This window comes from Neophocaena asiaeorientalis, unplaced genomic scaffold (assembly GCF_003031525.2).
Source record: "Neophocaena asiaeorientalis asiaeorientalis breed wild unplaced genomic scaffold, Neophocaena_asiaeorientalis_V1.1 scaffold82, whole genome shotgun sequence".
Classification (NCBI taxonomy): domain Eukaryota; kingdom Metazoa; phylum Chordata; class Mammalia; order Artiodactyla; family Phocoenidae; genus Neophocaena; species Neophocaena asiaeorientalis.
Window position 1 is genome coordinate 9,015,567 of NW_020173068.1, and position 25,274 is coordinate 9,040,840.

At 37.8% G+C, this 25,274-nt stretch overlaps 1 protein-coding gene across 1 annotated transcript in view; it reads left to right on the top strand.

The window, feature by feature from the left end:
- CTNNBL1 (catenin beta like 1) overlaps positions 1-25,274 on the top strand; it is a 159,807-nt gene that overhangs the window by 59,881 nt on the left and 74,652 nt on the right. Inside the window, exons 7-10 of the mRNA XM_024743133.1 lie at positions 1,970-2,061; positions 10,082-10,154; positions 10,393-10,451; positions 11,924-12,072. Of these exons, the coding sequence (XP_024598901.1) occupies positions 1,970-2,061; positions 10,082-10,154; positions 10,393-10,451; positions 11,924-12,072 (373 nt within the window). The remainder of the gene's footprint in view (positions 1-1,969; positions 2,062-10,081; positions 10,155-10,392; positions 10,452-11,923; positions 12,073-25,274) is intronic.

A 25,274-nucleotide genomic window follows, 5' to 3' on the forward strand; every position in this document is an offset into this window, starting at 1 on the left:
AAGTCTTAACTGACAGTTAATAAAAAGGGCCTGATGTAATGGAAAAAGCACTGGCCTGGCAGTCTATGAAGATCTGTCTACTTTCAACTTGGTCCCTTACCAACAGCTCAGGAGATTCATCCCTCTTTCCCTTATGAACCATCCGATGTTTGTCAGGCACTGTTCTAGGCACTGCGTAAATTAAAGATGAATTAGGCACAGTTCTTCTTAAGAGGCAGAGTGATGGGAAAGTCTTGAACAGAAAGGAAAGGTAATACAGGGTGACAAATGGTATAATGGTGGGGAGCACTATGGAAGTGAAGAGGAAGGGTCTCCAAGTTGCTGGGTAGGAGCAGGTAGCTGATTAGGGCTGAATATGAAGACAGGTGCATTATTAAAAGATTATTCATTTATTTATTTATTTTTGGCTGCGTTGGATCTTCATTGCTGTGTGCGGGCTTTCTCTAGTTGCGCCGAGCGGGCGATACTCTTTGTTGCGATGCGCAGGCTTCTCATTGCGGTGGCCTCTCTTGTGGAGCACAGGCTCTAGGCGCACAGGCTCAGTAGTTGTGGCACACGGGCTTAGTTGCTCCGCAACATGTGGGATCTTCCCAGACCAAGGATCAAACCCGTGTCCCTTGCATTGGCAGGAGGATTCTTAACCACTGCACCACCAGGGAAGTCCTGACAGGGGCATTTTGACGGAGAAATGTGAGACGGGCAGGGCAGTATCATTTGTAAAGCCATGAATGGGCAAGGACTTTGGGGGAAGACTAGAAATGTACTGTGGCAGTGTGAGGTAGGTGTGGTGGGAGATGGGACCGGAGGAGTAAGTTTGTCCAGATTATGGAAGACCTTCTAAACCCTGGCAGGATGTTTGGATTTTATCCTGGTGGACAATAGAAAGCCACCTAAAGTGTAAGCAGAATAAGATAAAGGCATTGGAGATTAAAATGAATGAGCTGATTTCTTAGAAAATGTGAGAAAGTAATTAAGCTATTAAAATGATCTTCATCTCTCAGGGGTCTCGTTGCTACTCTGCTCCCACAGCTTTGTATCCACTCCCTGAGGGGCTGCCTGGTCATTCTTTAACTTGCCATTGGTGAGGCTGGCATGAGTGAGGAAGCAGATAGGAGGTGTAGTGCTTTCTTCAGCCCTTTCTCTTCAAGACTTAGACCCGCTGGGCGTTGTGCTTAAAGAGCACAGAACTCTGATCTGCTTTATGATAGATGATAACATATCCTGGGATGGGGAGCGGATGGAGCCCTGAAGGAAGGAAAGCACTGGATGCAATAGAATGAGACTACGGGTTTGGGTGGGTTTTTTTTAATGTCCTTTTTTTAGAATGATAATCATACAATCACTTTCTTTTGCCTCCTCATTTAAAAGGTTTCCCTTAAACAGTAATTTGGTTGTTGTAGGAGATAGCAGGACCAGTTATGTTTGCTTCTGAGTACCTGACGGTTACCTCTGCCAGCATGGTCTTTCCCCTCTGTGCACATTATTTTGTTCAGTTAAGATCATGCTTGCGTCCCTTGCAGTATCCAGAGAAAGAGATCTGAAAATGGATGAATCAGGAGAGGAAGAGGCTCTGAATTCATCCCCTGATTTTTCCTTAAGGCTTCTGCCTAGCCCCCTGTTTCTTTAGTCACAGGTCTCAGGGACTCTAGTACAGTGAGATTAAGAGGGCCTTCTTAGGCAGATATTCACACTGCTGTAGTGTTGTTCCCTGTTAACACAGAAAATCTTTCACTATTCCTTTATTGAATTCCATCACATTCCGTTATGAGTTTTACTTGTAACATAACTTGAAGAGAAAAAAAAACACCATAGCATCTCCCTGGTTAATCTGAAAATGACAGCACAGCATCTGGCTGGGAGGAATACAGGGAAGTGGAAAGAGGAATAAAATGTCTGTCATGGGAAGCAAGCTTGTTGAAGATGGAAACAAAGTTGCCCTCCCAAATTACTGGTGTCTGTCTCCCTTCAGCTATTGTGGAGAACATGGCTGAGTTCCGGCCTGAGATGTGCACAGAGGCTGCCCAGCAGGGTCTTCTGCAGTGGCTGCTGAAGAGGCTGAAGGTAAGTTTGGCTTTGTGGGACTGTAGCTCTAACCTCTCTTTGCTCTGGGCACAGCTCATGCTGGGTCATCGGCACAGATTGTTATTCCTAGGTTATGTGATCTAGTTTGGGAATCTTTTGGCAACTCTTGCCTCTTTCTTTGCTTCTCTTCTTTTGTTTGTTTTAAAAGTACCCTTTAATGCCCCTGAAAATAATATAAACATGTTGTCAACACAAATTCATGTGGTACAGAAGGTTTATACTGAAAAGTTCTCCTCTGCTGATTCCTTCTAGTTCCACTTCTCAGAGACAGCCTCTGTTAACAATATTTTATCTATCCTTCCAGAAATTTTCTGTGTAAATAGGAGTATGTGAGTGTGTTTGTGTGTGTTTCACAAATAGAATGATATATTATTTTCTTTTGCAAGCTGATCTTTTCGCTGAACTAATGGCTGCCTAGTATTCCATTTTACGGTTGTACTAAAGTCAGTTTAACCATTCTCCTGTTTATAATAGTTTTTCACTGTTAAAACAATGCTGCAGTGAATATCCCCATGTACACATGCACATTTTTTTTTCCTTGAACGCTAGTGTTAGTTTATTTGTACGATAAGTTCCTAGAAATAGAATTGATAGGTCAAAGGGTATGCACATTAACATTTTTGGTAGATATTGCAAAATCTAAGAGTTGAGAGGGTCTGTTTCCCTTACCTACATTGGGTGTTACCAAACTTACAATTTTGTCAAACTGATAAGTGAAAATGGGTATTTCATTTTAATTTGGAATTTTAAAATCGAGGACAGTGTATTGGCTTTCAGTTTTTTATTAGCCATTTGTATTCATCTCTTTTAGCTTCCTATTTATATCCTTTGTTCATATTTCTGTTGGATTATTCATTCTCTTTCCTTCCTAGCATAGTCCTTTTGACCATCTTTTTAACATTTAGTGCTGTCACAGAGAGTAAATGAGGAAAGGGAGAGGTAAGAGCTTCTCTCAGGATAGTGTTAACCAAAGGTATGATGGAAGGCAGTTTGGAACTGCCTATGTGCTACTGAAATAATCTCGGCAAGCAAGGGTTCCCAACTTTTCAGTGAGAAAGAGGAAGACGTGTTTGTAGCTGGTATGATTCTTTAAGTAGTCCTGGCCTTGCTGTGCTTCAGAGTGTCGTAGAGATGCAGAACGTCTGAGGTGCATCAGGTCCGATTTGTCCCGCACTGTCTTGGTAGGGCTAAGGAAGAAGATTCTGCCTAAGATATCATATGCCCCCATGGTTCCCTCCCTCTCTGACAGTCTAGGTCTTCCCCAATCCTTCTTATTTAATCCTTTGTTCCCATTAAATCTGTAACATAGACTTACATAACATGACTTGAGGATATTCAGCTAGCCTGCTGTACATTGTCATCAGTGGGTATGGGCACATTTGCTGGCAGAGGATAAACTTAAGGCATAGTTCGGTAGACTGCAACTTCCTACCCACACACACACCCTCACCCTCGCCTTTCCTTTCAGGAAAAATCAGGTCTGGTTAATTCATTCATTGTCATTTTTGCAGCTTCCTTTTCTCAAGGAAGGTTGCAGCTTCCTTCCAACCTCCTCTCATGAGTTTTGATGTCCTTTGGTTTCCGCATGTAATTACCTTCACATCTCCCTCGGTTTCTTCTTTCCTCATTATTCAACAAATCTTTATTCTCCAAAGCCTTGAGACATTTTGGGGGTGAGGAGTAGGGGAGAGGAAAGTAAAACACGTAGTTAAGGGGGTAGGATAGATGGCAGAGACCTGAATTGTTGATGGGGTGGCCATAGGTTGGGGCCTTAACCTTAAAATATACAAAATAATCCAGTAGTTTTTATCTTTTTGAAATCAGGACCAATTTTTCCCAGTTACTTGAGACTTGATACTGAATCAAGGATTCTTCATTAAACCAGAATGTAAGGCCTCTTCTGCCTTTTGAAAGGTGTTTAAACTTGCCAGTCTTTTTTTGGATTAGTAACAGGAAGGGAAATCGAGACCTTTGGGTGTTTGGCTTGGATACCATTACCCTTATGAGAGTAATAAAGAGGTCCGTTTGGTAGTCTTGCAAGCTTTTGACTCTTGCCTTTTAGGCATAGTGTTTATGCAATCCTCAAGGCATAAATAGCCGTGTTGCTGTCTCTGAAACAGTTTTTCAAGGCTTTGGGGTATCTAAACATTAAAACGCTGTTTGGTTATTTTACTGGTGAGCAAGTACCCTTAGAAAAGTCCTGTGCTGCTCGGAACATTAATGACAGAAGGTTCTGCTTAAGGGCGCGGCCAGTAAGAAGGCGTGTCTTTAAAACCTATACCTTGCTCTTATTTCTCATAACCTAGGAAAGTGCTTATTGTAATCTTCACCCTCATAAATATCATGGTGAATCAGAATGAGTGCTGGACCCAGATCCTTACTTTCACCAGCAGAACTTTTAAAAATACAGATTCCCAGACTTACTGTCTCAAGCCTCTGTCTTCGGTGTATTTTAGAGAAGTTCCACCTGTGATTATAAATGTACAACCCTCACTAAGATCCACTGGTCTCTAGAAAATGTGAGCATTTTTGTTCCGCACTGCTCCCAAACTAATCTAAGACTCCATTTTCATTATGCCGTTCCCTATTCAAGAACCTTCCTAGAGTGATGCTACTGCCCTCTGCGTCAGATCCCACCATCTCTGCCTACTTTTCAAGGCCCTTTAACGCGGCCTGATCTTTCTTTTCTTTCCTTTTTCCTTTCATTTCTCAGTTTTGAAACACTGGCCTTATTACTGTTCAGACATCTCTTGTACCTACCCCCTTTGCAAAGGTCAACAAGGGTCAACAGTGTTGACCTCTGTGTCTGTCTTTGTTCATGTTCCCCCCATCCCCCAGGAATGACTCCTGCCTATGTAATTCTAAATGATACACCACCTTCATCCCCAGGAATGACTCCTGCCTATGAAATTCTAAATTATACACCACCTTCATTAACCAACTTAAATCCCTACTCTTCCACATTGCCTCCATCATTTTTTGAACTGAAAGGAATTTTATAAGTTCTGTTGCAGATAAAAAATTAAAAATCAAGACCTGTAGAGATTAAGTGCCTTGCCCAAATTCATGCAGCTAGTTAGAGATAGAGCTAGAATTAAAACCCAAGCCTCCAGACTTTCTTCATGCACCCTTTCCATAGCACTACTTGGCCCCCAGCCCATATTGCCCTCTTTCTTTCCTGAATATCAATCATTTTATTTTTTTTCTACTGGTTCTCTTCTGGGAGTTAGCAGATCTGGGTTGTAACATATGCCTATAGCTGTGTGACCCTTACCCTCATGGAGCATCTTTTCTTCATCACCTGGCAGACTTTCCTCTTTTTATGTGTGCTCCTTGTCTTTCTCCCAATGTCCTTAAACTCCTTAAGAGCAAGGACTGGGACTCCATCATATGTGTATCTCCTCCGGATTGTTCTCGGGGTGTGGTTCCCAATGGGGAGCATCAAAATTACCTGGCAACTTGTTGGAAATGCAAATTCTTGAACCCACCCCAGACTCATTAAATCTGCCCAGCTTGGGGTGGAGCCAGCAATCTGTGTTTTAACAAGCCTTCCAGGTGATTCTGATGCATGCTGAAGTCTGAGAACCCTCATCCTAGAGTACTTATGTTTACATTGCTTGATAAAACCCTGCTATTTAACTGATCATCCCCTGTTTATTCAGTAGTCCTTGAGTAACTAAGTGAGTGGCACATTGGTGAGTCTCCTTTATGTACTGGTAGCCTAGCAGTATACAGAGATATTCATGGATTTCTTCATTCACTAAATGAAACCTCACTCATTTGTGCTGCTAATAAGGATAAAACCCATTGTGGAGGATTACATTAAATGGTTTAACAGGTAAGCAGATAACAGTAGTATGAGAGACACTGCGCCATAGTTCACTTTTTAATGGGGAATACAAACTTATTAGCATATTGTGTACTATTGAAAATAACACCAGAACTTTTTTCTTTTTCAAGGAAACAAAATTGAGATTCTTTTTGTTTCCCAGTTAAATCATTGCTTCAAAAACAGTTGCAGTGTTTGGCGCTTGAGCTAATGAATTGAGAATTGGCTATGTTATACTACATGTACAACTGGTTGATGCTAAGTCCTTAGCCTCTTATGACCAGGAGATGGGATTTTTGTAGGGCACAATCTGCTTTGACTATTGTCCAGGGCTGTAGCTGTGTCTGAACCTGCCCCATGTGTTCCAGGTACCGGAGGTGAGCCGCAGAAATAATCTGCAGCTTCTGGCTGTGGGTGGTAGCATAAATGTCTTGTACTTTCCAAAAAAACAGCAGCTCCAAAAAAGGTGAAGTTTAATTTTATTCAAGGCCAGTACATGCTGCGTACAAACCTATGCTTGACTCTGTAATTACTCTGACAGCTGAAAGATTTAGGATCATCAGGCTCCTGGATAGAAGAGAGCCCCCAAAGCTCCAACTCCTGTTGACTAGCTTTGCAAAATCCAAGAGGCTATACCTGCTACATAAATTCTCCTTCCTCCTGATTTTGACTAAATGTCCTTGTAATTTGGCAGTTTGGTATTTTGCAGGCTTGGAGGCTGTCATCTCTGGCTGAGATTTAAACAGAAATAAAACTTCCATGGTGACTTTTGTTTTTGGCTAGGCATGAAAGATTAGTCTCCTGCTTTCCCATCTAGCCCAGTTTCACTCAACGTAAGAGATATCAATCAGGTTAGAGAGGCAGAGTAGTTTGGCCAAGATCACATAGCTGGTAACTGTTAGAGCTGAGATTCTAACCTGGATATTTCTGATCCCAATCATCGGAAAAACTTATAGCAACTATTATGTATTAGGTACTTCCATATTATTTAATTCTCAGAGTAACTCTCCAAAGAAGATGTTATTTTATTGTTTCCATTTTACAGATAAAGAAACTTGAGACCAGGAAATGTTACTTCGGTCATAGATGACCATTCTTAATTTATGGTGCCATCAGTATCTCAGTAATTTTGTTTTTACAGGGTTCTATGCCAAAGAGGACCTACCAGTCCCATTTAAAGTAGTTAGGTCCAAACAAATTTAATACATATTTATGTCCTAAGACTTTAGTAGCCGTTCAAAAAAATAATATGCATGAATTAAAATAAAATATATTTTTTATTTCATTCTTAAATACCACAATTACTTACCAGTAGATGTGTGTGCCTCTTGTGTAGTTGTACTACACAACTTCTAAAACCTTGGAATCAGATTGAACACACCATCTTCATTCCTGTTCCACACTGATTTTCACATAGTTCTTTTATCACAGCAACCACTCAAACCCAACTTCACAAAGAAAAGATGTCATCAAAAGAAATGTACATAATTCAAAAAGAGACATGTACCAAAATGTTCATTGCAGCTCTGTTTACAATAGCCAGGACATAGAAGCAACCTAAGTGTCCATCAACAGATGAATGGATAAAGAAGACATCGCACATATATACAATGGAATATTACTCAGCCATAAAAAGGAATGAAACTGAGTTATTTGTAGTGAGGTGGATGGACCTAGAGACTGTCATGCAGAGTGAAGTAAGTCAGAAAGAGAAAAACAAATACCGTATGCTAACACATATACATGGAGTCTAAAAAAAAAAAAGAAAATGGTCAGAAGAACCTAGGGGCAAGACGGGAATAAAGATGCAGACCTACTAGAGAATGGACTTGAGGATGTGGGGAGGGGGATGGGTAAGCTGAGACAAAGTGAGAGAGTGGCATGGACATATATACACTACCAAACGTAAAATAGCTAGCTAGTGGGAAGCAGCCACGGAGCACAGGGAGATTAGCTCAGTGCTTTGTGACCACCTAGAGGGGTGGGATAGGGAGGGTGGAAGGGAGGGAGACGCGAGAGGGAAGAGATATGGGGACATACGTATATGTATAACTGATTCACTTTGTTATAAAGCAGAAACTGACACACCATTGTAAAGCAATTATACTCTAATAAAGATGTTAAAAAAAAAAAAAAAAGAAATGTACCTGAAGCTAGTGGTTAACGTGCTCACTAATCAGCAGATGTGAGATGTCACTGTGCTTTCCTTGTAAATCCTGTAAATCCTTGCAATCCCCTCTGAATTCAATATGATGTCCCAGGTACCTTGGCACACAGTTTGGGAACTGCAGACTTAGTGTCACGTAGGTAGTACATGCTTATGAGTTAAATCTAGGTATGTCTCATCCCAGGTTCATGTCCTTTTATTTATTTTTTTTAACGTAAATGTATTACTTGATAAAATTAACTTTAATTCAGTGTAATTTTTTAAATGACGTAACAATGGACCAGTTTCATGTCAAATTCACCTGTTTGCTGTCACGTTCAATTTTGTGTCTTGCACATAGCAGGTGCCCAATAAATATTTGTTGGAAAAAAAGAGGAAACCTCTCTCCTACCTTAGCGACAGGAGTTTATAAAATCAAATAAAAGACAAGAGGCATTGGAACCACAGAAAGGCTATTGCTCTAGTGGCCTGATGTCTTTTGGCTTCTTTCAGTTGAGTGTATCTTGTTTGCAACAAGAATCCTGACCCTTAAAAAGCTGCGTATGAGTTGGTGTGGCTTACATAATTTAAACTAGCAATACGTGAACTTAAATCATTTGAGTAAGTGATTTTATTAGCGAATCCTTCATTCTAATAGACATGCTCACCCCTTGGCTTTTCACTTTTGTATTTTGATTTGTATAAAACTATTTTTCTTAAAGTGAAAAACGCCACAGATTGCATTTAAACCCTGGCTGTTTTACTGAATTTCTTGAAACAAGGCCTTAAGCTTGTTCAGGGAGCATAACTTGCAGTCAGCACACATAAGACCTTGTATTTACAGATCTTTTAACCTAAGATGGGTCATACCCGGTCGGCCTTCTGAAACCCTATGGGATGCACTTAGGCTTGATGGGGAAGACATGCAGAGAGAACTGAAGAGATGCTGGGTGTTGCTTCATTAGGGGCCAGTCTTCCTTCTTAAGTGCAAAATCAGTGTCCAAACAGAACTGTGAATGGCACTAAGGGGATGGAGGTATTAGCTTCAGTATAAACACTTACCCTGTCCTTTCCAGGTACAGTAATTATATGTTAGTTCAGAAACCTGGATAGGTAGCAAGGCTGCTGCTGATTAACAGTCGTGGTCTTTGTGCCTGCATTTTAAGGATCAAGGGTACGGTAAATAAAAACACATCGATGCGGCTTGCGCTCCTCTCTGTGTACCTTTATCCAAGGGGCATTGTTAATGATGAGGCACTTGAGTCGCACTACTGGGGCAACAATGTGGATGACCATGAAAAATAGGCTCTGCAGTAGATGTGTCCCCTCTGCAACTCCAAGTAGCAGAGCACGCAGCAGGGAAAGAATTGTGGGTAATAATTTGGGTGTTAAAATATTAACACATTTCTGCATATTTTATATGGTTTCCTTTTTAAATAGTAGGCAGATTATGGCCCATGAGCAGTTAGGTTTATGATTTCAAATTAAATTTTAAGCATTTAAAAAAAAATCCAAAAGGAACTACTTTGTTATAAAGACATTCAACTAATCAAAACAAGAGCTTGCTTTCTTTTCAGCTTCTCTGATCATCTATCAGCTAATTTACAGCCTAATTTTATGATTGTAACTTGTGAATGAAGCTTCATGATGGATTTTAGTCTTAAATGTTCAAAACTTTCAATCATTTATCCAGTTCACATTTGAGTATGTATTATGTGCTAGACAGTAGTCCCTAGACTCAAAATGGGGAATCTGGGAAGGCTTCACAGAGGAGGTGACATTTGCACCTGGGCTTTAGGAGTGTGAGAGCTGTTGTGTACATCTGCTGTTTACGGTTTTACTATGCAGTGCTTGAGTCTGGTCTCTTGAGAGCAGAGGCAGACCTTTTTTACCCTTAACCTGCCCTTTCCCTTTCTAACTTCTGCTTCTCTCTAACTCAGATCCTAGTACTTGTGAAAAAATTTGTCCTAGGGAAGGAAGCAAGGCCCCTTAACGTTTTTCTCATTTCTCCTATTTCCCAACAGGCAAAGATGCCTTTTGATGCCAACAAACTGTATTGTAGTGAAGTGCTGGCCATATTGCTCCAGGACAATGATGGTGAGGCTCCCTCTCGGTATTGATATTCTGTTAGGATAGGAGCCAGGCTTGTTTCAGATCATGACAGCAAGCTCTCTTGCCTTTGGCATCCCCTTGCTCTCCCTCTCGCTCTCTGTGTAGCTTTTGTACTCTGTCAAGCTGTATTGATTTTGTTTGCTGATGTATCAGTGTTAGACGGCTGTAAAATCTGACAGTTAGCTTCATTTTTTTTTCTCCTTCTATTTTTTTCCCCTTTTAGAAAACAGGGAATTGCTTGGGGAGCTGGATGGAATCGATGTGCTTCTTCAGCAGTTATCTGTGAGTAATTCTTATGCTTCCTGTCTGCCGTGAAGATCCATGGCTTGCTTTAAATGGGAGGTGGAGCTGGAAATTGTTGGAAGGAATAAGCCATGTGATGCAAGCCATATGGAATGTGTTGGCAGGTTTGAGGTCACATTGGAGGTACATGGTTTGCCTCCTTTTCTTAGTCATTTGCTCTTTATGACCAGATATCACTGTGTATCTGGTGTGGACTTTCTCAGTCTTCTGATATTTATCAATCCAAAAGAGGTGTGCTTCCTGCTTAAGTGTATATTCTTGAGCCAAGAATGCCAAATTATTTTTAGTTGACCCACTCCCAAGATTATTCACTTGCTTTCCCGTCAGTCTGCCACTAAATTGGAGTCTGTTCATTTAGGATCCAGATAAGTAAGCTTCAGGAGTACAAGTTCCAATACAGTGGGACAGAGGTCAGAGAGGAGGATAGGGAAGGATGTGGCACTGGAGGCTGGAAAAAGAAATTAGAAATTGCCATTTGCTCGTTGTAAGAAATGTAAGTCCTGTTGAAATGTTGTTCTGCTGGCATTCTGAAAATACTGTTAAGATTTTTTTTTCTAACAAATCTCATCTGTGCTATTCCAAAACCAGGACTGAAAATAGATCATTTGGATAAAATCTTAAGAGTGTTGGGAGTGTCTGAGATGTCAGTTTGCATACAGCTTTCGTCTTGGTGCCAGCAACCTGAGTGGCTTGGCCTCCACCCCAAAAAATAGAGCTTTGAAATGTGAATCTCCCAATTCTGGGAAAGTACTCAGTCCTGTTCCCACAAGATTATTGATCATTTTGTAGTAGACTGTATGGGTATGCATACACTGTTAAAAGGCTTTCCTCTTAACATGCCATGTATTTCTGGCAAAGATAAAACTGCTTTTCGCTGTTCCCATGATTTAGAGCCACAGCTAGTCTATGAGGCAGTTCAGTAGCCCTGATGGTTAGGAAACGGTTCCTTATATTGAGCCAAGATTTGCCCTTCAGGACTGTGGTTTCTTTTAGAAGGGGAAGAAATGTGGTTGGGTAGCGCAAGTGGAGGGCTTTGGGGGGTAGCTGGCAAAGTTGTTTCTTGATCTGAATGCTGGTTTCAGGGGTGTTCACCTTATGCATTTAGCTATACTTGTCTTTTATAGAGTTTTCTACATGTTAATATATTTCACAATGAAAAGGTTTTGTTGGTTTTTATTAAATTGCCTCCTTGGAACTATCAATTATTCATGGACTCAGTGGTCAGTTGAGTGTTCTGGTTTTTTACATGAACTGATAGCCATTTATTTAACCTGTGCATCAGAAAGCCCAGTTTCTCTATAATGGAAACTGATGAGAATTTTGTTTGGTAAGCGTCTGTTTCCTCAGTTGTAGGGTTTTTGGAGTAGATGGGCTTTGGAAACTGTTGAGTGCTGGTTGATGAAAAGACATTCTCTTATGATTCTGTGCTTTCTGATATCTTTACTTGACAGGTGTTTAAAAGACACAATCCTAGCACAGCCGAGGAGCAGGAGATGATGGAGAATCTGTTTGATTCACTCTGTTCCTGCCTAATGCTCAGTTCCAATCGTGAGCGCTTCCTGAAGGGTGAGGGTCTTCAACTGATGAATCTCATGCTAAGGTATGCTTCTTATCTCCTATTATCTCCTAGCTCTCCATCTTTTTTTGCCGAACTCCTCACTGTTAGCCTGGATTCAAGAACATGTAGCTATGGCCTTTTATTCCATTGAGTTTCCTAGATATATAAAACAGTAAAGTCTTCAAGTGTGTGTATGGTCTTTTCTAAAGTTAGATTGGATGAATAAAAAGTATATTTCAGTCTGCTTGTGCCCTGTGGTTAGGTCATTTGGGAATAGGACCACTCCATCAAAGGGAAATGGTTTTTTTGCTCCCTCTTATAGTGTGTTGGTTTTGGGAAATCTAGTCGTTAACTTCTCAACATATCCTATGTTAATTTCTAAACTTAGCCCAGTTTTCTTTATATTCCACATAGACAGACTATGCCATATGTTTGTCTGTATTTTTATTATTGACAGCAGAATATAATTCATATTTTTCACTTATACATATTTTTCATTATGTGTTATTTTCAATAATGCATTGAGCATGTGCTATGTGGCTAGCATAGGAGATATGAAAATGTGCAAGACAGTTCTAGAACTTTTCTTTATATTGCTTTCTTGTATATCTTATTTATGCTTTAATTTCTTAAAATATTTATAGTAAATATCATGTTAGTATAATTCACAGAATCCTAAAGTTGGAAGTAAATGGGAGATAGCTTGTTATGGATAATTCTTTTGAGAAATCTGGCTTGGAAGGGAAATAGAGAAATGGTGTGAAGGGGTAACCAGAGAAGGAGTTGTATTATCAATGGTCAGTTTTTTCAATTGAGAGATGCGAGAGACTATAATCATGGGATTATTCTTTATGAAATTGAGCCAGAGTCTGCTGTCTTGAAACATATTCAAGTACACTGAAAATTCTGTTAATTTATTTCATTGAAAAAATTTGTAATAAATTTGATAGCTTAGAATATAAGACATGCAAAACTACTGTTAGTAGTAGGACTGATAAGGTACTATGTTAAGTGCTTGGCTTATACAGAATTGGAGGACAGGATTCCTGCCTCCAAGAAGCTAAAAAACAGCTCTGTCACTTGAACACAGTCCAACTTTGGGTGCATATTCCTTGTAGTCTTTTTTCCCATAATTGTTTTCTCTTTAACAGCTTTTTAGGCCTACCACACATGTAATTTTCTATACTGTTTTTGCTTGTTTGTTTGTTTGAACTTAACATGCTGTTTCCCATGTTTTGACATAACCTTCATGAGAGTTTTCAATAACTGAATAATGCACTCTAAGGGAATATAACTCAGTCTTACTTTGTTATTGATATTGAGGGTATTTCCAATGTTTTGTTGTTATAAAAAATTCTCCAGTGACAAATTCTACAAATTTTTGTGTTTAAACTATTTTTGTATTTAAGATTATCAAGGTATATGTTACTAAAACCTCTCCTCTTTAAAGGCTTGTGTAGGCCCAGGGGCACAGTAGACCTCTTGGTTTGTCCAGCGTGTACTAGACCTTAGATTGATTGAAGAATCTTCCTTTGTGGAATTGTTTTTTAAAATTTATTTTAAAGTGCAGAGAGGGGCATTGGAATTATTCAGAGACCTTTAGTGTTCAGCTGATTTTTGCTAGCTTTACTCTCTTGAGTCTTTTGTTTGTTTATCTCCTTTACCCTTCTAATTGCTTGTCCTTTTGTTGAAATGACCCACCTTCTCTCAAGCAAATAGCATATAAAGAAGATGCATTTGGCTTCCTGGACCTTCTAACCTTAAAACTATACTCTGCAGGGACTTTTCTCTAAGCTTCTTAAAGGTCTGAACTGCCAGTGTCTTTGGATGTTTGAGTGCAAATATGAGGTGATGTATTCCTGTAGCATATGGCTTGTAAATGTGCAGCAGTGGGGAGCTGAATAAATAACCAGAAATATGGATTATTCAAACAGGAATGCTGAGATTCTGGGAGCCTAATTAAAAAGGAGCTCCAAAAGACTTAGAAACTGTACCTTTGTAGGATCTCCTAACTTTTCATATTTGAATGCTGAAGTTACTATTAGATTAATTCTTTCACATTAATTAACTATATTAGCAGATTCAGCATTTCTTTTTTTCTCTTTCCCATGCTCTTTGTTCTGTGTTATTTTTCTTCTTCAGACTCCCAAATGGAAAGTTTAATTGGGAGGGAATTTTTTTTTCCTACTAGATTCATCCTTCTTGATCTTCTAGCAAGAGCTGCCAAATTGCTCTCTGTCTCAAGGGAACCCATTCAAAGACTATGAAGCTGTAACACTAGAAGTTCAGGAAAATTTCTGTGCTTCCATTGCCCCTAAATACTAATCTTTATTTTGATTTAGACGTTCATCAAACAGTTATGAAATGCCCACCTGGAGAGGTGGCAGTATGGTGTAGTGTGGAAGAATGGGCTTTGGAGTTGAGGCAAATGTGGGTTTGGAACATAGTTCTTTCACTTACTAGTTCTGGATATTTGGTGAGTTACTCTAAGCTTTCTGTCCTCTGACCCTCACTTTTTTCATATGAAAAATGGGAGTAATAATGCCAAATTTGCAGGGATCTTTGTGGGTATTAGACTATATATATAAATTGGCTGGGACAGTTCTGCAGTTCTTAAAACATTGGTAAAGTGCTATGTTAACTTACTGTGTCAAGTGCTAGGCTTATACGGACATGAACAAGACAGGATTCCTGCCTTCAAGAAACTCAGTTGCTAGTGATGGAGGCCAACATTAAATAACCATAATATAATTAAATGTGTTGACTATTGAGAGGAACAGTTAATTTTGCATGTCCACAGAATTTTTTTTTTATGTTTCTGATTACTGATAAGGAAAGGGCACCAACAAGATAGTCATTTATACATTTATATGCACAAATTATCACACATACAAAAATATATTGGGTTGGCCAAAAAGTTCGTTGAGGTTTTCTGTAGCATCTTACAGAAAATCCCGAACGAACTTTTTGGTCAACCCAATACTACCCAATTTAATACTTTTATCACCTTTATTGAGGCATAATTTATATGCAATCAAACACTAATTTTAATTTTGACAAATGTATATACCTTTGTTTTCACCACGATGAAGATGCAAGATACTGCCGACTGAAAAGAATGCACAACGTGAGAGTTGTGAGTTAAGTTTTATTTGGGGCAAAATGAGGACTATAGCCTGGGAGACAGCCTCTCAGATAGCTCTGAGGAACTGTTCTGAAGAGGTAAGGGGGGAGGTCAGTACATATATGATTTTGGTGAAGGGGAATGTGTGCAATCAAGCACACATTTCGGCAGAGGGTTGCTGCTAGTTGCAAGGAGCAGATTAATGATTTTACTGTTTTTCTAGATATGAGAGGTTACAAGAAATTAGTCTCATAAAATCTTCTCCTGCCCTTCCACCATACACAAAAATAAACTCAATATGACTTAAAGACTTAAATATAAGACACGACACCGTAAAACTCCTGGAAGAGAACATAGGCAAAACATTCTCTGACGTAAATCATAACAATGTTTTCTTAGGTCAGTCTCCCAAGGCAAAAGAAATAAAAGCAAATATAAACAAATGGGGCCTAATCAAGCATATAAGCTTTTGCACAGCAAAGGAAACCATAAATCAAATGAAAAGACAACCTCCGGAATGGGAGAAAATATTTGGAAACAATGTGACAGACAAGGGCTTAATTCCCAAAATATACAAACGGCTCATACTGCTCAATATCAAAAAAACAACCCAATCAGAAATTGGACAGAAGACCTAAATAGACATTTTTCCAAAGAAGACATACAGATAGCCAACAGGCACGTGAAAAGATGTTCAACATTGCTATTATTAGAGAAATGCAAGTCAAAACTAAAATGAGGCATCAGCTCACACCAGTCAGAATGGCCATCATCAAGAAGTCTACAAAAATAATAATAAATGCGGAGAGGGTGTGAAGAAAAGGGAACCCTCCTACACTGTTAGTAGGAATGTGAATTGGTGCAGCCACTATGGAGAACAGTATGGAAGTTCCTTAAAAAACTAAAAAGGGTTACCATATGACCCAGTAGTCCCACTCCTGGGCATATATCTAGAAAAGAGGAAAACTGTAATCTGAAAAGATACATGCACTCCAGTGTTCATAGCAGCACTATTTACAGTAGCCAAGACATGCAAGTAACTTAAGTGTCCATCAACAGATGAATGGATAAAGAAGATGCTGTATATATATATATATATATATAAGAAAGACAAATATCATATGATGTCACTTACATGTAGAATCTAAAAAAAATGGTGCCAATGAACTTATTTACAAAACGTAAATAGACTCACAGACATAGAAAACAAACTTACGGTTACCAAAGGGGAAAGGGTTGGGAGGAGAGATACATTAGGAGTTTGGGATTAACACATACGCACTACTATATATGAAATAGATAAACAACAAGGATCTAATGTATAGCACAGGGAACTATATTTGATATTTTGGAATGACCTATAATGGAAAAGAATCTATAATGGAGCTGAATCACTTTGCTGTACACCTGCATCTAACACGACATTGTAAATCAACTATACTTCAACAGCAACGAAAAATCTTCTGAAAAACTCTGGAGGCCTGTTCTGCCAGTTCTTGCCAGAGCACAGAGTGCCTCGTTCCTGATATCTCCCCCCTGAACTCCTTTCACGGTGTGTTGAAGGTCAGCGACTGCTGTGGTTAGTGACCTAATCCTTGTAGAGGTAGATGGCAAGTGACAGCTTTCAGTTGGCAATACATAGTTTTATATTTTGTAGTAGCCACAGTAAAAAGTTTAAAAGAAACAAAATAATAGGTTTTATTTAATGCCGTATATTATAAATCAATTCAACATGTAATCAATAAAAACATTATTAAGCCATTTTGCATTATTTTTTCTACTAAGTCTTTAAAATCCAGTGTGTATTTTACATTAACATCTGAATTCAGTGCTAAATTTTCATTACAGTACTTGATTTGTAGTTAGATTTCATAAAATTTACAGTTGAAAAAGTAGATTCCCATACTTAGGTTTCTGTAAACATACTTAACTGTTTCCCAATAACTGAATCAAATATCAATTTCTAAACTTAAATTTATTTAAATTAAATTTAAATTTTAGCTCCTCAATTTAAATCTGAAATTTAGCTATATTTCAGATGTTCAGTGGCTACATGTGGCTAGTGGCTATGATATCGGACAATGCATGTGTAGATCATTTTTATCACCCTCCAAAATTTCCTTGATCACTTTTGCAATCAGTTCCCACCAATCCACCTTTGACCCCAGTCAGACATTGTCCTTCTAGAATTTCATATAAATAGAGTCATACAGTATGCGTTTCGTTTAGCTTATTTAACTCAACAGGTTGTTTTTGAGGTTCATTTATTTTGCATGTATTAGTAGTGTGATTCTTTTTTTATGCTTAGTAGTATTCGATTATATTTCTGCATTCCAGCATATCAGTTTGTTTATTTATTCACCTGTTCTAGACATTTGGGTTGTTTCCATTGATTTGCTGTTGTGAATAAAGCTGCTTAAAAGTCTTTGGATAAACATATATTTTCATTTCTCTTGGTTAAATACCTGGGAGTGGAATGAGTGAGTCATATATTAAATAAAAATTTACTATTAGAAACTACCAAGTTGTTTCCCAAAATGATTGTATCATTTTATATCCCTACCAGCAAGGCATGAGAACTCCAGTTGCTCTGTATCCTCCTTAATACCTGGTATTGTCAGATTTTAGTTTTAGCCATTTGAGTATGTATTGTGGCTTTAATCTGCATACAACTGATTACTCAGGTTGTTGAGCATCTTTTCATGTTCATATTGACCTTTCTTATACATTTTGTTAAAGTCAAACCTTTGTTCAGACCTTTTGTCTAAATTTTATTTGGGTTGTCTTATTGAGTTTTAAGTGTTCTTTACTCTAGGTAGAAGTCTTTGTCAGATACATGTTTTAGAAATATTGTTTTCCTAGTCTGTGGCTTGCCTTTTCATTTTTTAGCAGTATCTTTTAAAGAGCAAAAGTTTTACTTTGATAAAGTCTAATTTGTAAAAAATATTTTTTAAATTGTGCTTTTGGTATGGTATATAAACTGTGTTTGTCTAACCCAAGGTCTCAAACTGTTCCTTTCATATTTTCTTTTACAACTTTCAGTTTTAGGCATTTATAGGTCTGTGATCCATTTTAAGTTAATTTTTATATATAGTGTTAGATATGAATTGAGGTTCTTGGTTTTATTTATTATTTTTGTATATAGATGTCCAGTTCTGGCACCATTTATTGCAAAGACTGTCCACATTCCGTTTAATTGCCTTTACACCTTTGTCAGAAATCAATTATATATGTGTGGGTCTATTTCTGTGCTTTCTATTCTGCTCTACTGATCTGTGTATCTATCTTTTTGCCAACACAACCCTATTTTGACTTTATGGTTAAGTCTTGAAATTACATGGTGTGAATCCTCAGACTTAATGTCTTTTTAAAGATTGTTTTAACTATTCTAGTTCTTTACTTTCTTTGTCTTTCTGTATAAATTTTAGAATCAGCCTGTTAATTTCTAGAGAAACTCTGCTGGGGTTTTGATTGGTATCATATTGAATCTATGGGTTCTTTTGGGGAGGATGGACATCTTTGCAATAATGAGTCTTCCAATCCATGAACGTCGTATATTTCTTCATTTATTTAGGTCTTTGATTTCTTTCATCAATGCTCTGATTTTTAAAGACAATTTGATACTTTATATTTTCCTAGAAATTTTCAATTTCATAGACTTTCAAGTTTATTAACATGTTGTCCTTGTATCATTCTTTTCTATATCTTCCATTTCATTTCATCTTTTTCATTTTCACCTCTTTACGTCTCTTTTATAATCCTTTTTTTAAATTTTTAAATTTTATTTATTTTTTTATACAGCAGGTTCTTATTAGTTATCCATTTTATACATATTAGTGTATATATGTCAATCCCAATCTCCCAATTCATCCCACCACCACCCCCACCACCACTTTCCTCCCTTGGTGTCCATACGTTTGTTCTCTACATCTGTGTCTCTATTTCTGCCCTGCAAACCAGTTCATCTGTACCATTTTTCTAGGCTTCACATACATGCATTAATATACAGTATTTCTTTTTCTCTTTCTGACTTACTTCACTCTGTATGACAGTCTCTAGGTCCATCCATGTCTCTACAAATGACCCAGTTTCATTCCTTTTTATGGCTGAGTAATATTCCATTGTATATATGTACCACAACTTCTTTATGCATTCCTCTGTTGATGGACATTTAGGTTGCATTGCTTCCATGTCCTGGCTATTGTAAATAGTGCTGCAATGAACATTGGGGTGCATGTGTCTTTTTGAATTATGGTTTTCTCTGGGTATATGCTGGGTCATGTGGTAGTTCTATTTTTAGTTTTTTAAGGAATCTCCATACTATTCTCCATAGTGGCTGTATCAATTTGCATTCCCACCAACAATGCATGAGGGTTCCCTTTTCTCCACACCCTCTCCAGCATTTATTGTTTGTAGATTTTTTGATGATGGCCATTCTGACAGGTGTGAGGGATACCTCATTGTAGTTTTGATTTGCATTTCTCCAATAATTACTGATGTTGAGCATCTTTTCATGTGTTTGTTGGCCATCTGTATGTCTTCTTTGGAGAAATGTCTCTTTAGGTCTTCTGTCCATTTTTTAACTGGGTTATTTATTTTTTTGCTATTGAGCTCCGTGAGCTGTTTGTGTATTTTGGACATTAATCCTTTGTCAGTTGATTCATTTGCAAATATTTTCTCCCATTCTGAGGGTTGTCTTTTTGTATTGTTTATGATTTCCTTCACTGTGCAAAAGCTTTTAAGTTTAATTAGGTCCCATTTGTTTATTTCTATTTTTATTCTCATTACTCTAGGAGGTGGGTCAAAAGAGATCTTGCTGCAATTTATGTCAAGGAGTGTTCTGCCTATATTTTCCTCTAAGAGTTTTATAGTGTTTGGCCTTACATTTAGGTCTTTAATCCATTTTAAGTTTACTTTTGTGTATAGTATTAGGGAGTGTTCTAATTTCATTCTTTTACATGTAGCTGTCCAGTTTTCCCAGCACCACTTATTGAAGAGGCTATCTTTGCTCCATTGTATATTCTGGCTTTCTTTGTCATAGATTAGGTGACCACAGGTGTGTGGGTTTATCTCTGGACTTTCTATCCTGTTCCATTGATCTATAGTTCTTTTTCTGTGCCAGTACTATACTGTCTTGACTACTATAGCTTTGTAGTATAGTCTGAAGTCAGGGAGCCTGATTCCTCCAGCTCCATTTTTCTTTCTCAAGATTGCTTTTGCTATTTGACGTCTTTTGTGTTTCCATACAAATTGTAACATTTTTTCTTCTAGTTCTGTGAAAAATGCCATTGATAATTTGATAGGGATTGCATTGAATCTGTAGATTGCTTTGGGTAGTATAATCATTTTCACAATATTGATTCTTCCAATCCAAGAACATGGTATATCTCTCCATCTGTTTATGTCCTCTTTGATTTTGTTCATCAGTATCTTATAGTTTTCTTTTTTTTTTAATTTTTTAATTTAATTTTTTTTTTTTATACAGCAGGTTCATATTAGTCATCCATTTTATACACATCAGTGTATACATGTCAATCCCAATCTCCCAATTCATCACACCACCACCCCGACCCACCACTGCTTTCCCCGCTTGGTGTCCATACGTTTGTTCTCTACATCTGTGTCTCAGTTTCTGCCCTGTAAACCAGTTCATCTGTACCATTTTTCTAAGTTCCACAAATATGCGTTAATATGCAGTATTTGTTTTTCTCTGTCTTACTTACTTCACTCTGTATGACAGTCTCTAGATTCATCCACATCTCTACAAATGACCCAATTTTGTTCCTTTTGGCTGAGTAATATTCCATTGTATATATGTACCACATCTTCTTTATCCATTCGCCTGTCGATGGGCATTTAGGGTGCTTCCATGACTTGGCTGTTGTAAGTAGTGCTGCAGTGAACATTGGGGTGCATGTGTCTTTTTGAATTATGGTTTTCTCTGAGTATATGCCCAGTAATGGGTTTGCTGGGTCATATGGTAATTCTGTTTTTAGTTTTTTAAGGAACCTCCATACTGTTCTCCATAGTGGCTGTATCAATTTACATTCCCACCAACAGTGCAAGAGGGTTCCCTTTTCTCCACACCCTCTCCAGCATTTGCTGTTTATAGATTTTCTAATGATGCCCATTCTTTATTTATTCTTTTAAAATTTTTGAATTTTAATTTATTTTTTTATACAGCAGGTTCTTATTAGTCATCAATTTTATACACATCAGTGTATACATGTCAATCCCAGTCACCCAGTTCAGCACACCACCATCCCCAGATGCCCATTCTAAACGGTGTGAGGTGATACCTCACTGTAGTTTTGATTTGCATTTCTCTAATAATTAGTGATGTTGAGCAGCTTTTCATGTGATTCTTGGCCATCTGCATGTCTTCTTTGGAGAAATGTCTATATTTAGGTCTTATCTTTCAACAGTGTCTTATAGTTTTCTGCATACAGGTCTTTTTTCTTCCTAGGTAGGTTTATTCCTGGGTATTTTATTCTTTTCGTTGTCATGGTAAATGGGAGTGTTCCTTTAATTTCTCTTTCAGGCTTTTCATCATTACTGTAAGGAATGCAAGAGATTTATGTGCATTAATTTTGTATCCTGCAACTTTACCAAATTCATTGATTAGCTCTAGTAGTTTTCTGGTGGCATCTTTAGGATTCTCTGTGTATAGTATCATGTCATCTGCAAACAGTGACAGTTTTACTTCTTCTTTTCCAATTTGTATTCCTTTTATTTCTTTTTCTTCTCTGATTGCCATGGCTAGGATTTCCAAAACTCCGTTGAATAATAGTGGCGAAAGTGGACATCCTTGTCTTGTTCCTGATCTTAGAGGAAATGCTTTCAGTTTTTCACCATTGAGAATGATGTTTGCTGTGGCATTGTTATATATGGCCTTTATTATGTTGAGGTAGGTCCCCTCTGTGCCCACTTTCTGGAGAGTTTTTATCATAAATGGGTGTTGAATTTTGTCAAAAGCTTTTTCTGCATCTATTGAGATGATCATATGGGTTTTTTCCTTCAGTTTGTTAATATGGTGTATCACATTGATGGATTTGCATATACTGCAGAATGCTTGCATCCCTGGGATAAATCCCACTTGATCATGGTGTATGATCCTTTTAATGTGTTGTTGGAGTCTATTTGTTGAGGATTTTTGCATCTGTATTCATCAGTGATATTGGTCTGTAGTTTTCTTTTTTTTAGTATGTTTGTCTGGTTTTGGTGTCAGGGTGATGGTGGCCTCATGGAATGAGTTTGGGAGTGTTCCTTTCTCTGCCATTTTTTGGAAGAGTTTGAGAACGATGGGTGTTAACTCTTCTCTAACTGTTTGATAGAATTCACCTGTGAAGCCATCTGGTCCTGGACTTCTGTTTGTTGGAAGATTTTAAATCAGAGTTTCAATTTCATTACTTGTGATTGGTCTGTTCATATTTTCTATTTCTTCCTGGTTCATTCTTGGAAGGTTATACCTTTCTAAGAATGTGTCCATTTCTTCCAGGTTGTCCATTTTATTGGCATAGAGTTTGTTTTAGTAGTGTCTTAAGATGCTTTGAATTTCTGTGGTGTCTGTTGTAACTTCTCCTTCTTCATTTCTAATTTTTTTTTTTTTTTTTAGGAAGCCCTCATTTCTAATTTTATTGATTTGAGTCCTTTTTCTAGATGAGTCCTTTTTCTTGATGAGTCTGGCTAATGCTTTATCAATTTTGTTTATCTTCTCAAAGAACCAGCTTTTAGTTTTATTGATCTTTGCTGCTGTTTTCTTTGTTTCTATTTCATTTATCTCTGCTCTGATCTTTATGATTTCTTTCCTTCTACTAACTTTGGGTTTTGTTTGTTCTTCTTCCTCTAGTTCCTTTAGGATGTTAGATTGTTTATTTGAGATTTTTCTTGTTTCTTGAGGTAGGCTTGTATTGCTATAAACTGCCCTCTTGCAGCTGCTTTTGCTGCATCCCATAGATTTTGGATTGTCATGTTTTCGTTGTAATTTATCTCTAGGTATGTTTTGATTTCTTCAGTGATCTCGGTTATTTAGTAACATATTGTTTAGCCTTCATGTGTTTGTGTTTTTTACGTTTTTTTCCCTGTAATTGATTTCTGATCTCTTATTGTTGTGGTCAGAAAAGATGCTTGATGTGATTTCAATTTTCTTAAATTTACTGAGGCTTGATTTGTGACCCAAGATGTGATCTATCCTGGAGACTGTTCCATGGGCACTTGAGAAGAAAGTGTAATCTGCTGTTTTTGGATGGAGTGTCCTATAAATGTCAATTAAATCTATCTGGTCTATTTTGTGATTTAAAGCTTGTGTTTCCTTATTACTTTTCTCTTTGGATGATCTGTCCATTGGTGTTAGTGAGGTGTTAAAGTCCCCCACTATTATTGTGTTACTGTCTATTTCCTCTTTTATAGCTGTTAGCAGTTGCCTTATATATTGAGGTCCTCCTATGTTGGGTACTTATATATTTATAATCGTTATATCTTCTTCTTGGATTGATCCCTTGATCATTATGTATTGTCCTTCTTTGTCTCTTGTAACATTCTTTATTTAAAGTCTATTTCATCTCATATGAGTATTGCTACTCCAGCTTTCATTTGATTTCCATTTGCATGGAATATCTTTTTCCATCCCCTCACTTTCAGTCTGTATGTGTCCATAGGTCTGAAATGGGTCTCTTGTAGACAGCATATATATGGGTCTTGTTTTTGTATCCATTCAGTGAGCCTGTGTCTTTTGGTTGGAGTATTTAATCCATTCACGTTTAAGGTAAATATTGATATATATGTTCCTATTACCATTTTCTTAATTGTTATGGGTTTGTTTTTGTAGGTCCTTTCCTTCACTTGTGTTTCCCACTTAGAGAAGTTCCTTTAGCATTTGTTGTAGAGCTGGTTTGCTGGTCCTGAATTCTCTTAGCTTTTGCTTCTCTGTAAAGCTTTTGATTTCTCCATCAAATCTGAATGAGATCCTTGCTGGGTAGAGTACTCTTGGTTGTAGGTTCTTCCCTTTCATCACTTTAAATATATCCTGCCAGTCCAATCTGGCTTGTAGAGTTTCTGCTGAGAAATCAAGTGCTAACCTTATGGGAGTTCCCTTGTATGTTATTTGTTGTTTATCCCTTGCTGCTTTCAATAATTTTTCTTTGTCTTCAGTTTTTGCCAATTTGATTACTATGTGTCTCGGCGTGTTTCTCCTTGGGTTTATCCTGTATGGGACGCTCTGCACTTCCTGGACTTGGGTGGCAATCTCCTTTCCCACGTTAGGGAAGTTTTCGACTATAATCTCTTCAAATATTTTCTCGGGTCCTTTCTCTCTCTCTTCTCCTTCTGGACCCCTATAATGTGAATGTTGTTGGGTTTAATGTTGTCCCAGAAGTCTCTTAGGCTGTCTTCATTTCTTTTCTTTCTTTTTTCTTTATTCTGTTCCACAGCAGTGAATTCCACCATTCTGTCTTCCAGGTCACTTATCCATTCTTCTGCCTCAGTTTTTCTGCTACTGATTCCTTCTGGTGTATTTTTCATTTCAGTTATTGTGTTGTTCATCTCTGTTTGTTTGTTCTTTAATTCTTCTAGATCTTTGTTAAACATTTCTTGCGTTTCTCGATCTTTGCCTCCATTCTTCTTCCGAGGTCCTGGATCATCTTCACTATCATTATTCTGAATTCTTTTTCTGGAAGGTTGCCTGTCTCCACTTCATTTAGTTGTTTTTCTGGGGTTTTATCTTGTTCCTTCATCTGGTACAAAGTCCTCTGCCTTTTCATTTTGTCTATCTTTCTGTGAATGTAGTTTTCCTTCCCCAGGCTGCAGAATTGTAGTTCTTCTTGCTTCTGCTGTCTGCCAGCTGGTGGATGAGGCTATCTAAGAGGCTTGTCACTGTCGTACAGTTTTCTGTGTACAGGTCTTTTGCCTCCTTAGGTAGGTTTATTCCTAGGTATTTTATTCTTTTTGTTGCAGTGGTAAATGGAATTGTTTCCTTAATTTCTCTTTCTGATCTTTTGTTGTTAGTGTATAGGAATGAAGAGATTTCTGTGCCTTAATTTTGTATCCTACGACTTTACTAAATTCATTGATTATCTCTTGTAGTTTTCTGGTAGCATCTTTTTTTTTTTTTTTTTTTGGGTAC